The sequence below is a fragment of the Cebus imitator genome, unplaced genomic scaffold (genome assembly GCF_001604975.1).
Source record: "Cebus imitator isolate Cc_AM_T3 unplaced genomic scaffold, Cebus_imitator-1.0 Scaffold148, whole genome shotgun sequence".
NCBI lineage: Eukaryota > Metazoa > Chordata > Mammalia > Primates > Cebidae > Cebus > Cebus imitator.
In genome coordinates, this window is record NW_016107463.1 from 4,746,643 (window position 1) to 4,763,118 (window position 16,476).

Here is a 16,476-nt window from a genome sequence, read left to right on the forward strand (position 1 = left end):
TTGGACCAGCAGTCCAAAAAATAAAACTTTTTCAGTTTTAATGATTGAAATACTAATTACAAACTCACTTTGGCAGCGTATATACTAAAGTTGAAACACTAATTAGAAAATTCAGTCTAAATGAACATTACAATTCATATTTAACAAAAATGACTATGGTCACTTCAAGTAAGAGGTGGTCAATACACATAAACATTACGTTTTTGCTTGGGGAATCATACTTGCTTTCAAGTTACACATTATTTTATTTAGGTGATATTTACAAACAAGATTTATTCATGGTGGAAAAACCACTACACTTCTCAGTGTCTTAGGCTGTATCTAAGTGATGCCACAATAAACACAACTTATTTAAAAATTTAGTCATTAATATTAAATTGCATAGAAAAATATTCAGAACATATTATATACAAAACAACTGGTTTTAAGATAGTACACACACAATGGCTCCAATCATATAAAAATGCACGTGTACATTTGTATACAAATCAATATGTCAATATAACTGGAACATGTGCATATACAGTAATACGGAAGTGACCAAAAGAGTATACACCCCAAAAGTACATGATTAAGTGAAATAAATATATATGGCTCTATTTTTGAACTAGACATTAAAGTCACAATAATAAAATCAATTTAAAATTTCTTACTTCATTTTTTCCATCTGAAAATTATTTTGACAAATTAAGAACTTAGGCATTTAAGAATTTAGACCATGTCTTAAACAAATGTCCTTTCTCCATTTTTAACCAGATTGTAAGGAAGTATTGTTTGTGGGAGCTAGCAGCAGTATTTGGGGGAAAATAAGCAACTAAACAAGTAATACCATCTCAGTTTAATGTGGAGGACAGATATCAGTTTTAGGTTCAAAAAGTACTCCAATCTAGCCTAGATTAGAATTATTATTATTATTATTATTATTATTATTTTTCTAGAAAAAAAAATAACCAAAACTGAGGTTTTAAACTGTGTAAGACATCAGAGAGAAATTTCTCGACAGGATCAATGGTGATTAGGAATTGTATGGTTTACTCCACTCTTGTTTGCGTGTTTTAACAAAAACAGCAAGTTAGGTGTTACTCACTTTGGGACCTTGAAGTCCTGGTTTTCCCGGAGGACAAATACAGGGAGCCGGAGTTGAACCTACATCACTGGGACCGTTAAGGCACTACAAAGAGAAAAATGGAAACGGACAACAAGCATGGAAAGATACACAGGAACATGCACACACAGGTTTATGCATTTATATATTTGTGTAAAAGGGTAAAAATAACTTACGTTCGCTTTTGAGTTTTATTTAGCCCAACCCAATAGGAAATTACAAATCATAAAAATCCATAGATATTAAATACATTGAAGTTACATAAAAATGGGTTCTATTTGTCTAACATACATACTTACAGCTGTTGGAAAAGAGCTAAACAGTCCCACAATACAAATATCACCTTAAGGGGAACAATAGTATCCAGGCTTACCTCTCCATTCTGAAAGAAAAACAACAAATGTGTTTTAAAATGTTTTTAATAAAATTTATAAATTATTAACCTAATTTACAAATATTTCACTGATTAGAGATATATGAAATCTGAAAAACAACAAGAGCCAAAATATTTGCCTGCATTTATCCTAAAAACTCACCTATCTATACATGTTACTACTCCATTCATATAGGAGGATACAGGAAGGATACGTTTTCTTAAGATGAGTAGAAGAAGAAAATTAAAACATCAAAGCTGCTTGATATAATGGCCATGCAAGATCAAAAATACCTCCAGATGAGATTTATATGCTGTCTTGAAATTTCAGGAAATCGTTTAAAAAAAAAAAAAAAACAGAAAAAAATGCTGAAACACATCTGAGCAAGTCACAAACTACATGCATTAAAATTTTGCATTTTAGAAGAGCTTCTTAAAAAACAGACTGCATTTTATTGAATAACATACAATTTTAAAGGACATCAACTTTCCAAACAATAAAAAATTAGATTAAAAAAATTACAAGGTTGGATTGATGGTGCAAAAGTCAAAAGGGCCACAGAAAGTCACAGCTGAGAGTAAAACACGAGACATTAAAACATCAAATGGAAGTGAAAATTCAAAATCTGCAATCTAAAGCTGTGCTTCATCATATGAGAGGATAATAGTAATGATCATATGTGAACGCAGAGAGAGACATCAATAAATGAAGTATGCACAATGAATTCTCAAATGCAATGACTTATTAATTCTTTTAAAAGGATTTATATTTCAAGTCATAAAAATCTAAAATAAAAATGAACATGCTTAAACTATTATTTATTTAGAAAACCCAGAATGAATCCTTTCTAGAAAAGTCTGTTTGATTACAGATCTTTTAAATGTGCTGTTCTGTGTCCTCAAGGTTTTCAAACATGTGGATTCATACATTATTCCATTTGATAGGAAAGAGAAGTTGATGACAACACAACTACACACTTTTTTTTTTTGAAGACAGGGTTTCACCATGTTGGTCAGGCTGGTCTTGAACTCCCGACCTCAGGTGATCTGCCCACCTTGGCCTCCAAAGTGCTTGGATTACAGGCATGAGCCATGACTCCCGGCCAACTACACACATTTTAAAAACTATGACTGACTCAAATATCACTGGGAATCCACAATGTTAGAAAGTTGTACAACATTCTACCATATTTCCACTAGCAGTAATACACCAATTTTTTGTGCAGGAGAAAGGAGATTGATTACACACACACACACACACACACACACACACACACACACACACACACACAAAGATGCTATGAATTTTAGCTTATAACCTTTTTGCTCCTAATACATTAATGAAAATAAATAGAAACACTGCTTTTATTCTAGAACTATAATAAAATCCTACTTAAGTATCAACACCAAGAAAAGTATTCATTATTTCACTGACACTTTGAGAAAAAAAAAGTCAGTAAAAAGGAAAAATAATTATCTCCAGCTCTTCAGAACTGTACTGTTTGGAGTATTCTGTCCACATGTGTAATATACACTATTATATTGTTAAATTATACATAATTACATTAAGTATAATAATGTATTTCACACACTGACATTCAGACAAAGCATCCTACATTTTTCTGGAGCAGGTCTCATTTTGCTTTAGCTGAGCAGAATAGTCACAGTCATAGATGATGGAAATAAACATTTCCTTGTGATCTTCAACTCACACTTGCACACTAACACATAATTTCATTTCAATTATAAGCCTCAAAATATGTTTCACTTCATGTAACTTCACTTCCACTAACATTTAAAAATAAAATTTACTCTACTTATTAAATACTCAGATATTATCTGCTTTTTATTTATTGCTTTGAAAGTACAAAAGCAACATCTGGGAAAAAATAATCCCTCCTACTTACAAATCCAGGAATCTCACATGCCGTCTCCCGGTTGTTCTGTTCTGGGTCACAGTAGATTCGCAACTTTTGGACATCAAACTAAGAACAAACACAAAACCAGTAGAGTTAAAGTTGAGGCACAAGCGAATTGTTTTGTAAGAGCAACTCAGATACACAGAAACCTCCATGATGGTTAGTAATTGTGTAAGGTTTACATCACAGCACTTAGCTAAAACAAAAAAACAGAAAATTTGAATATTTAACATACACTATAAAGATGTGATACAACATAACTCCTAAAGAAAAATTCCCTAGCACCAAGAGAATATCTCCAATTTTCTCCAGGAACTCAGTGAGGCTTTTTTAGTACTCATGTATTAAAAGCTAATCTAAAGGGCATTCTGTAGGACACTTAAAACCTTTCCCAGGTTTTCTGTATCTATCCTACATCAATATAACATTCCTGATTGTATAGGGCGGGCCCAAGAAGCCATCTTTCATCTTTACTATTTAGATGCTGACATGGAGAGTTGTATGATTAGTAGGTCCAGCACCTGTTAATGTTTAAATATTTACTACAATTTGACATGTAGCATTAATTCATAGAGATCGCATGTGTAAACACACATTTGAAAATGAGAGTCTTCCTTTAATAGAAACAGTGCAGGAGGGACATACCTTTTCAAATAAAGGATTTTTCTAGAAATGGCTTTTACAGACACATTTCTGCATCCAAACAAAGATACTCCAGTTTAAGGAGATATCAAAAAAGTCAAAACAAAACTTTTGTAGGTATAATTTGAACATACCACAATTGCTTTATTTTTAAGAAACAGATTTGTTTGTGAAGAATCCTGACATGAATTAATCTAATTTTATCCTTGCAGCTGTAAAGACAGTTTTATAGCCCCACTTACAAATGAAACTATATTCTCTTTTCCACATTCATTACTTAAACTATGTTTCTCTTGGGGAACATTAAATTAAGGTTTCCTAGAAATGTAAAATTCTACCCTAAACCCAGGGGAACATTTTTCTACATATTCTTATAAAAATATTAAGTCCAATTCTGCATTATAATACATATGCTTACACATAATTTCACTAATGAGCTGAACACATTTTGGCAAACATAAGGGAATTCATAACTAAGTTAAATACAATTAAATATGGTGAAAACGATTACACAGGAGAGTAAAAGTTTCCTTTTATATACTTCAAAGAGCAAATCATTATTTATCTACCTGAACAGTTTCTTCTTTTCCAGAATATTTTCCAATTTGGGTTTGCCCATTGATGAAGATCCCTAAAACCGGATGTAAGGGCTTGTTTTCAATTTGTTGGTCATCAATATACAGAGTTACATCTTGCTCTGTTACTAAGAGACGAATTTGGTGCCAGCCTTCATCAAACAACATCTACAGGAAGAAAGTGTGGCAGATTCATAAATAAAGCCGCTAGCAATATTTTATTTTCTTTGTTCTTACTCCCTTGCTCCTAACCATTGCTGAGAAACTTCAGGCCACAGAGACTGACTGTATTATTTATAAATTCACCCTGATCCAAGCTGGACCATATATGCTACCCATGAATTCTTTCATTAATCCTTATCCAAGTTCCCATTCTGTATCTCAAAGAAGTTGTGCCAAACAACTTACTAAAGCAATGCTCCCTCAAAATCATAAATGAGTTTAATAATTGCTGAATCCAAATGGCTTTTTTCCTTCCTCATATTGTTTATTTCATTGCAACTCTGGGCTCCATAACTAATCAATCTTCCTTGATATTCTTACTCAACCTCTGGGATTCAAACAATCTTGATCATTTTCACTTCTTCCTCTTTAGTTCCTCATTCTCTCTCTCTGTCTTTGAGTGTTCTTCTCCCTCAACCTATCCTTTTATGAGGGCATTTCTCATAGGTCTGTTCTGGGCATTTTTCACTCTCTGACTCATTCATTCCTCCAGGCCAATTATCGCTTCTACGTAATAACTCCCATATCTACACTAACAGCCTGTACCTCCCCTATGTATGGGTTCTATAATTTAATACTAGCTAGGATAATTTTTTGAGGATGTTTCACAACTAGCCTAACAAGGTATGTAACAAAATAAACTTGAACTATCCCCCAGAATTTTCTTCCTGACCCTATTTCCTTCATAATAGCATCCTCTGAACATTAGTTTCTTTCTTTGCATTGCTGTAACTAACCAGATGCAGAGTTTTACCTAAAATATTTCTTCCACATGACTCAATTTTATTTCCTCATTTTCACTGTCACTGCCATAATTAGGGCTCATGGAGCTCTTGCTTTGTTTCAACAATATTCAAATCTATCTCGATCTCTGACACTTTCATTTCCAAGCCATCCTTCAGATCACCACTAGAATTAATCTCTCTCCCTATAGTTCTGTTAGGGGAGATGTTCCATCTTGTTAATTACTGTATCTCCAAGACCTGGCCTAACTTTAGGATAAAGTTGAAAGTATTATTTCTGGACAGAAGGAGAAAAAGAAGTAGAGAAGATTGCTTTGACTATGACACACTTATGGTCAAGAACTTCTAATGAAACATTTACTGAATAAAGTACAAACTACATTATATGGCTTTCCAGGTCCCTCATAAATTGGGCTTACACCTAGAGAGCCTTTTCTTCCATGCATGTTATATTCTAAAACAGGGGAGCCACTTTGCATTCTCTAAATAAAAACCCTGCATTTTGTTACACACATGACTACTCAATACTAAATGATTTGTTTAATGTGCCCTTATATCCATCTCTATCAAAATGCTATACATACTTCAAAGCCCAGTTCAAAAACTATTTTATTTATGCAGATTTTCTTATACTTTGTTAGAACAAATTTTCCCTTCCACACTCCACTAACACTTTGTACTTCTATTTGATACCAGTTGCCATGAATATCCTATTATAAATAAGCTCCTTGAAGGTAAGAAACATGCTTTATTCATTTACCATTTCTTACAGAATCTGGCACACTGGCTTTAATGAATATAGCAGACAAGAAATTTTTTTAATGTAATATACTTACTAAATGAAGAAATTGCATACTATATATTACCACAGACATTTCCTAAACTGTGTAATATACCTTTAGACTACCATAATTATGAGTAAAACTTTATTGCTTTAATTATTGCATCTGTATTCTGAAAACATGACTCGGAATATAAACTTTTTTAAGTTTATATACTCTATTAAATATATATTCCATTTGAAGAAATAAAATATTCTCCCAAATTTCATACCTATAATCTACCTGGTATTTAATATTCTAATAGATATGTCTTTATGTAAATATCCTGTAGAAAATGGCAGTGTAAAACAGACCAATATGGAGTTTGAAGTGAACTAGACCAAAATTTAATTCCTGACATCATCACTTATTAGCTGTTCTACTTTGAGGGAGAACTTAACATCCTTGAATATTAGTTTGTCTGCAAAATGGGAGCAATGGTTTCTTTACTGGATGGCTACTGTAATTAAATGTACCTCGCACCTACTAGTAGGCACTCAAAATATGTCAGTTCCCCTTAGCATTTGTCCCCATATTGATCAAGAAACAATTTTCCTTTCTCTGTTAGTTTTCTTCAACACAGAAACATTAAAATATAAAGTTAAAATATTTCCAGTTATGTTAAAATTATAGCCCTCTTTTCCCCAACAAACATAAACCCAATGGTGTCTCCCCATGAATATCATAACCATGGTATTATCCCAGGCATCTTTACCTTAACTTGCGGGTTAGCAAAGGTAACCACTTGTGAGCCATTAATTACGCTGGTTGTTGTAAATAATAATGTTTTTTCCACACCATTTAAGGTAACTGCTATTTGTGGGCTTCCATCAATAGTTAATATTCTCCATAAATCCCAAATTTTCTTGACCTTAAATCTTTGAGTAGACACAAATACATATGATGGAGGAAGACCTTCTGGGAAAACATTGCTAGAAAAAGAAGAGCATGTGTAAGCTTAAAGAATTCTTGACATGTCCATAGGCATATCCCCCCAAAAGAGTTATGTCAACATATAATGTATACCTTGTGGGTTCTGATAAATCAACTTTTGATGTTACTTCATATCCTTTTAACTTTGTTGGTGAAAGCTGTATTCTTTTCTTAACCTTTTTCTTTACATCTAAACCTAAAAGAATGTCAAATCCCTTCTCATCACGAGCTGCCACTGGAATTCGTGTTGGACAGACAGATTCTATGAAGCAAAGGCAATAAAAGTTGATTAATCATGGACTACCCAAACAAAAAAAGAAAAAGCAAGGGAGAAATATTAGACAACATAATATTCTATAACTAGAATTATAAAATCTACATATGTATACAAATATATAGTATATAAATGTATATGAATACATTTTCTGAGAAAATGTAGAAGTATTTTACACATTTGACAGTGAAATCTTAATATTCTTTTTTCCCTAAAAAATGAGGAATAAAGGTAAAACAAAAATATAAGATAAATATTTTGTTAATGTATTGTCTTTAACAACAAATTGAGACAACAGGCAATATGAGACGATCTAATACTTATGGAACAGGAAAACAATGGAACAGGATTCATGATTCTCATCCAGGATTTCCTATTAACTAGTCATACAACCCTGGATAATGCTCTTAATTTACTGAATTCAAAGATGAACATTAAGATTTTTTTCTTGCATTCTTAGAATTTAAGGAGTAAAAAGTATTTTCTATTCTTGATTTTCTTTTCAGTTCAAGCAGCTTATAATTCTACAGCTCAAATATCATTGGTCTATCTCACTGGAAAAAAACTTAACCTGGGTCCTATCTATTCATGAAAGTTCTTTAAATTAACACATTATCTCATCTAGAATTAACTACATATTAATCATACTTATAAAGAATATTTTCCTTAGAATAATCATCAGCATTACATAGTCAGCTATTTAAGTAATAAGTATGATATACTTTAGCCAAAGATATAATAAATGAAAAAATTTACTAAAGATGTTGAATAGCAGCCTTTAACAAGCAGAGAGAAAAGAATCAGCAAACTCAATAATTAGTCATTTGAAATTATCCAGTCAGAGAAACAAAAAGAAATGAGAAAAAAATGAAGAAAGCCTAAGAGATTTATGCAACACCATCAAGCACACCAATATATGCATTTTGGGAGTTCCAAAAAAAGAAAAGAACAGAGCCAAAAGGGGACCAAAAGCTTATTTAAATAAATGAGGCCAACAACTTCCCAAATCTAGAAAAGGATATGGACACTGAAATTCAAGAAGCCTAATATATGCTAAGCTGAACCCAAAGAAATCCACACTGAAACACATTATAATCCAATTGTCAAAAGTTAAAGCCAGAAATAACAGTTTGAAAGCAGCAAGAAAAAAAAGAGACTTGTCATATACAAGGGAACCTTGATAAGTCTACTAGCAGATTTCTCAGTAGAAGCATTGCATGCCAGGAGCAGGATGACATATTCAAAGGGCTGAAAGAAAAAAACAACCTGCTAACCAACAACGCTATGTCTGGCAAAACTGTTCTTCAAAAATGAAGGAGAAATAAAGACTTTTCTAGATAAACACAAGCTGAGAAAGTTCATCACCATCAGACCTGCCTTATAAGGAATTCTTAAGAAGTCATTCAAGATCAAACAAAAGTATACTAAACAGCAACATAAAAGTATGAGATAGTAGAAATTTTTCTGATAAAAGTAAATATATAGACAGACACAGAATATTATAATATTTTAATAGTGATACACACATGACTTTTAATTCTGATGTAAAAGTTAAAAGACAAAAGCACTTTTAAAAACCATAACTTTAAAAATAGGTTAACAGATACAAATTATAAAAAGATGCGATTTGTGGCATCAGTAAGGAGAGGCAGTAAAGAATAGAGTATTTATATGTAATTTAACTTTATACCAACTTAAAATAAATGATCATAATTACATGATGTTTTATGTAATACCTATGGTAACCTCAAAGAAAATAGCTATGGAAGATAAATAAAATGATAAAGGACATCAACACAAAAAGAAGCAATAAAACACAAAGGAAGACATTCAAAGAAAAAAGATGGACAAAAAGCTACAGGAAAGACAGAAAATCATTACCAAAATGTCAATAGTTTTTCCCTATCTGTAATTACCTTAAATGTAAGTTGTTATACTTTTTAATCAAAGTACATAGAAAGGCTAAATGGATTGGAGCTACAGATCTAAATATATACTGTCTATGAAAGACTATACCAAATACTAAATATATACTGTCTATGAAAGACTATACTGGGCAACATACTAAAATCCCATCTCTACAAATACAAAAACAAAAGCAAGCAAAAAACAACAAAATTATCCAGGCATGATGGCATGTGCTTGTAGTCACAGGTACTCAGGAAGCTAAGGTGGGAAGAATGACTGAGTGTGGGAGGTTGAAGCTGCAGTGAGCTATGATCATGCTACTGCACTCCAGCCTGAGCAACAAAATAAGACCCTGTCCCAGAAAAGAAAAAAGGAGAGGAGAAGAGAGGAGAGGACAGGAGAGGGGAAGGGAGGGAGGGGAGAGAAGGGGAGGAGAGAGGAGAGGAGAAGAAAAGGACTCACTTTAAATGTAAAGACATATATAGGCTGTAACTGAAAAAATGAAAAAAGATACTCCATCTAAATGGTGGCCAAAAGACATCAGATATGTCTATACTTATATTACGCAGTACAAAACTATAACAAGAGACAAAGAAAGATATCCTATTGTGATAAAAGGGTTAATTCACCAGGAAGATATAATTATGATTATATATGCAGCCAACATCATGCCCACAAAAATATGAAGTAGACATTTACGAAACTGAAGGAGAAATAGACAAACACAATATTAGTAGAGGATTTCAATAGTGATTAGAACATTCAAACAGAAGATCAATAAGGAAACAGAAGAGTTGAACAATACTATAGACCAAATGAACCTAGCAGACACATATAGAATATTCCACCCAACAGCAGCAGAATACACATTCCTTTCAATTGCACATGAAACATTCTCCAGGACAGACCACAGGTTAAACCACAAAACATGTCTTAAGAAGTCTGAAATCATACCAGTAGGTTTTCTAACCACAATGGAATAAAACTAAAAATTAATAACAGGAGGAAAATTGAAAAATTCACAAATATGTACAAATTTAATAACACACTATTGAACAACCATTAGGTCAAAGAAGAAATCAGAGACAAAGTTAGAAAATACCTGGTGACAAACAAAAACACATCATCCAAAATTTATGACATGCAGGGAAACAGCACTAAGAGAGACGTTTATAGCAATAAATGCCTACATTGAAAAAGAAGGACCTGAAATAAACAACTTTATACCTCAAAGACCTATACAAAGAAAGACAAACTAAGTCCAAAGTTAGCAGAAGGAAAAAAAATAATTTAGATTTAAGCAGAAATAAATAAAATAGAAAATAGAAATCAACAAAGCTAAGAGTTGCTTTTTTGCAAAGATCCACAAAATTAACAAACCTTTAACTAGATTAAGTAAAAAGGGAGAAGACTTAAAACAAGAAGTGAAAGAAGAGATATTACAATTTATGCCACAGAAATAAACAAGATTTTACTAATATAAACTATATATCAACAAACTGATAACCTAGATGAAATGAGTAAATTCCTAGAACATATAACCTAACAAATCTGAAACATGAATAAACAAAATGTCTGAACAGACCTATAACTAGAGATTAAAGGAGATTAAATCAGCAATCAAAACACTCCCCCAAAGAAGCCCAGTACCGGGTGGCTTTAGTGGTGAATTCTACCAAACATATAAAGAAGAATTAATATCTAACTCTCTTAAGCTCTTTCAAAAAATTGAAGAGGAGTGAACACCTCTAAACTCTTTTTATAAGGCCAGCGTTAACCTGATATCAAAGCCAGAAAAAGATACCATAATAAAATAAAACAAGTTGATATCCCTGATGAATATAGATGTAAATATCCTCAACAAAATACTAACATATTGAATTTCACAGCAAATCAAAAACATCACGCACCATGACCAAATGGGAATTATCCTGGTATGAAAGAGTTTGACATATAAAATCAATAAACGTGCCATTGATAGAACAAAGGATAAAAATAACATGATCAATCAGGGAGGCTGGCAAGACGGTCGAATAGGAACAGCTCCAGTCTGCAGCTCCCAGTGAGATCAACGCAGAAGGCGGGTAATTTCCTCATTTCTAACTGAGGTACCTGGCTAATCTCATTGGGACTGGTTAGACAGTGGGTGCAGTCCATGGAAGGGAGCTGAAGCAGGAGGGGGAGCCAAAGCAGGGTGTGGCATTGCCTCAACTGGGAAGCACAAGGTGTTGGGGAACTCCCTCCCCTAGCCAAGGGAAGCCCTGAGGGACTTGCCATGCAGAATGGTGCACTCTGGCCCAGATACTATGCTTTTCCCATGGTCTTTACAACCCGCAGACCAGGAGATTCCCTCCTGTGCCTGTGCCACCAGGGCCCTGGGTTTCAAGCACAAAAGTGGATGGCTGTTTGGGCAGACATTGAGCTAGCTGCAGGAGGTTTTTGTTCATACCACGGTGGCACCTGGAATGCCAACAAGATAGAACAATTAACTCCCCTGGAAAGGTGGCTAAAGTCAGAGAGCCAAGAGATGTGGCTCGGCAGATCCCATCCCCTTGGAACCCAGCAAGCTAAGATCCACTGGCTTGCAATTCTCACTCCCAGTACAGCAGTCTTAAGGTGATGTGGGACACTCGAGTTTGGTGGCATGAAGGGCATCCACCATTACTGAGGCTTGAGTAGGCGGTTTTCCCATCACAATGTAAACAAAACCACCAGGAAGTTCTAATTGGGCAAAACCCACCACAGCTTGGCAAAGCCACTGTAGCCAGACTGCCTCTCTAGATTCCTTCTCAATGGGCAGGGCATCTCCAAAAGAAAGGCAGCAGCCCCAGTCAGGGGCTTATAGATAAAACTCCCATCTCCCTGGGACAGAGCATCTGGGGGTAGGGGTGACTGTGGGTGTGGCTTCAGCAGACTTAAACATTTCTGCCTGCTGGCTCTGAAGAGAGCAGCAGATCTACCAGCACAGTGCTTGAGCTCTGCTAAGGGACAGACTGCCTCCTGAAGTGGGTCCCTGACCCCCATGCCTCCTGACTGGGAGACGCCTTCCAGAAGGGGTCAACGGACACCTCATACAGGAGAGCTCTAGCTGGCATCTGGTGGGTGCTCCTCTGGAATGAAGCTTCTATAAAAAGAAACAGGCAGCAATCTTTGCTGTTCTCAGCCTCCGCTGGGGATACCCAGGAAAACAGGATCTGGAGTGGACTTCCAGCAAACTCCAGCAGATGTGCAACAAAGGGTCCTGTTAGAAGAAAAACTAACAAATAGAATATCATCAAGATCAACAAAAAGCATGTCCACACAAAAACCCCATATGAAGGTCACCAATATCAAATATCAAAGGTAGATAAATCCACAAAGATGAGCGAAAACCAGTGCAAAAAGGCTGAAAAATTCCAAAAACCGGAATGACTTTTCTCCAAAGCATCACAACTCCTCACCAGCAAGGGAACAAAACTGGACAGAAAATGAGTTTGATGCATTGACAGAAGTAGGCTTCAGAAGGTGGGTAATAACAAACTCATTCCAGCTAAAAAAGCATGTTCTAACCCAATGCAAGGAAGCTAAAACCTTTAAAAAAGATTAGTTCAATTAACAACTAGAATAACTAGTTTAGAGAAAAACATAAATGACATGATGGAGCTGAAAACACAGCAGGAGAACTTCAGGAAGCATACAGAAGTATCAATAGCCAGATTGATCAAGCAGAAGAAAGGATAACAGAGATTGAAGACCAACTTAATGAAATAAAATGTGAAGACAAGATTAGAGAAAAAGAATAAAAAGGAACGAACAAAGCCTCCAACAAATACGGGACTATGTGAAGAGACCAAACCTACATTTAATTGTTGTACCTGAAAGTGACGGGGAGAACGGAACCAAGCTGGAAATGCACTTCGGAATATTATCCAGGAGAACTTCCCCAGCCTAGCAAGATAGGCCAACATTCAAATTCAGGAAATACAGAGAACACCACTAAAATACTCCATGAGAAGAGTAACCCCAAGACACATAATCCTCAGATTCACCAAGATTAAAATGAAGGAAAAAATGTTAAGGGTAGCCAGAGAGACAGGTCGAGTTACCCACGAAGGGAAGCCTAGCATAATAACAACGGATCTCTCTGCAGAAACCCTACAGGCCAGAAGAGAGTGGGGTCCAATATTCAACATTCCTATAAAAAATAATTTTTAACCCAGAATTTCATTCCAGCCAAACTAAGCTTCATAAGTGAATGAGAAGCAAATGCTGAGAGATTTTGTCACCACCACTAGGTCTGCCTTACAAGAGCTCCTGAAGGAAGCACTAAACATGGAAAGGAACAACCAGTAACAGCCACTGCAAAAACACACCAACTGGTAAAGACCACTGACATTATGAAGAAACTGCATCAACTAACAGGCAAAATAAACAGCAAGCATCATAGTAACAGGATCAAACTCACACATAACAATATTAACCTTAAATGTAAATGGGCTAAATGCCCCAATTAAAAGACATAGACTGGCAAATTGGATAGAATCAAGACCTATCAGGCTGCTGTATTCAGAAGACCCATCTCACATTCAAAGACACAAATAGGCTCAAAATAAGAAGATGAAGGAAGATTTGCCAAGCAAATGTAAAGCAAAAAAAAAGAAAAGAGGCATTACATAGTAATAAAGGGATCAATGCAACAAGATACAACAAGAAGGGCTATCCTAAATATTTATGCACCCAATACAGGAGCACCCAGATTCATAAAGCAAGTTCTTAGACACCTACAAAAATGCTTAGACTCCCAAACAATAATAGTGGGAGACTTTAACACCTCACTATCAATATTAGACAGATCAACAAGACAGAAAATTAACAAGGATATTCAGGACTTGAACTCAGCTCTGAACCAAGTGGACCTAATAAACATCTACAGAACTCTCCACCCCAAAACAACAGAATATACATGCTTTTTAGCACTACATTGCACTTATTGTAAAATTGATCACATAATTGGAAGTAAAACACTCCTCAGCAAATGTGTAAGAATAGAAATCATAACAAACACTCTCTCAGACCACAGTGCAATCAGATTATAACTGAAGATTAAGAAACTCACTCAAAACCACACAAGTAAATGGAAACTGAAAAACCTGCTCCTGGAAGACTACTGAATAAATAAATAACAAAATTAAGGCAGAGATAAGTAAAGTTATTTGAAAACAATGAGAACAAAGACACAATGTACCAGAATCTCTGAGACATAGCTAAAGCAGTGTTTAGAGGGAAATTTATAGCACTAAATGCCCACAAGAGAAAGTGGAAAAGATCTGAAATCAACACCCTAATATCACAAATCAAAGAATAGAGAAGCAAGAGCAAACAAATTCAAAAGCTTGCAGAAGACAATAAATAACTAAGATCAGAGCAGAACTGAAGGAGATAGAGACATGAAAAATCCTTCAAAAAAAATCAATGAATCCAGGAGCTGGTTTTTTGAAAAAGATCAACAAAATAGATAGATTGATAGCCAGACTAATAAAGAAGAAAAGAGAGAAAAATCAAAGAGGCACAATAAAAAATGGTAAAGGGGATATCACCACTGATCCCATAGAAATACAACCTACCATCAGATAATACTATAAACACCTCTACGCAAATATACTAGAAAAGCAAGAAGAAATGGATAAATTCCTAGACTAATACACCCTCTCAATTCTAAACCAGGAAGAAGTTGAATCCCTGAGTAGACCAATAACAAGTTCTGAAATTGAAGCAGTAATTAATAGCCTATCAACCAAAAAAAGCCCAGGACCAGGTGGCTTCATAGCCAAATTCTACCAGAGGCACAAAGAGGACCTGGTACCATTCATTCTGAAACTATTTCAAACAACAGAAAAAGAGGGACTCCTCCCTAACTCGTTTTATAAGGCCAGCATCATCCAGATACCAAAATCTGACAGAGACACACACAAAAAGGAAAATTTCAGGCCAATAACCCTGATGAACATCAATGCAAAAGTCCTCAATAAAATACTGGCAAATTGAATCCACCAGCAAATAAAAAAGCTTATCCACCACCATCAAGTCAGCTTCATCCTGGGATACAAGGCTGGTTCAACATATGCAAATCAATCAACATAATCTATCACATAAACAGAACCAATGACAAAAACCACATGATTATCTCAATAGATGCAATAAAGACCTTGAATAAAATTCAACACCCCTTCATGCTAAAACCTCTAAATAAAGTAGGTATTGATGGAACGTATCTCAAAATAACAGGAGCTATTTATGACAAACCCTCAGCCAATATCACACTGAATGGGCAAAAACTGGAAATATTCCCTTTGAAAGCTGGCACAAGACAAAGATGCTCTCTCTCACCACTCTTATTCAACACAGTATTGGAAGTTCTGGCCAGGGCAATCAGGCAAGTGAAAGAAATAAAGAGTATTCCAATAAGAAAAAAGGAAGTCAAATTGTCTCTGTTTGCAGATGACATGACTGTATATTTAGAAAACCCCATCGTCTCAGCCCAGAATTTCCTTAAGCTAATAAGCAACTTCAGCAAAGTCTCAGGATACAAAATTAATGTGCAAAAATCATAAGCATTCCTATGCACCAACAACAGACAAACAGACAGCCAAATCATGAGTGAACTCCCGTTTACAATTGCTACAAAGAGAATAAAATACCTAGGAACACAACTTACCAGGGATGTGAAGGACCTCTTGAAGGAAATAACAGAGGACAAAAACAAATGGAAAAACATTCCATGCTCATGGATAGGAAGAATCAATATCATAAAAATGATCATACTCCCAAAGTAATCTATAGATTCAATGTTATTCCCATCAAGCTACCACTGCCTTTCTTCAAAGAATTAAAAAAAACTACTTGGAATTTTTTATGGAACCAAAGAAAGCCTGTATAGCCAAGACATTCCTAAGGAAAAAAAAAAAAAAGCTGGAAGCATCAC

At 34.9% G+C, this 16,476-nt stretch overlaps 1 protein-coding gene across 2 annotated transcripts in view; it reads right to left on the minus strand.

Annotated features, from left to right (window-relative positions):
* Positions 1-16,476, minus strand: part of COL21A1 (collagen type XXI alpha 1 chain) — a 191,064-nt gene that overhangs the window by 109,151 nt on the left and 65,437 nt on the right. The window contains exons 4-9 of one of the 2 annotated variants that reach the window (XM_017542926.1): positions 7,427-7,595; positions 7,116-7,332; positions 4,609-4,782; positions 3,386-3,463; positions 1,479-1,487; positions 1,088-1,171 (exon numbers count right to left, since the gene is read on the minus strand). In XM_017542926.1, coding sequence (XP_017398415.1) covers positions 1,088-1,171; positions 1,479-1,487; positions 3,386-3,463; positions 4,609-4,782; positions 7,116-7,332; positions 7,427-7,595 — 731 coding nt within the window. Of the gene's footprint in view, positions 1-1,087; positions 1,172-1,478; positions 1,488-3,385; positions 3,464-4,608; positions 4,783-7,115; positions 7,333-7,426; positions 7,596-16,476 lie in introns of those variants that run through there. The other variant, XM_017542927.2, reaches the window with a different exon arrangement.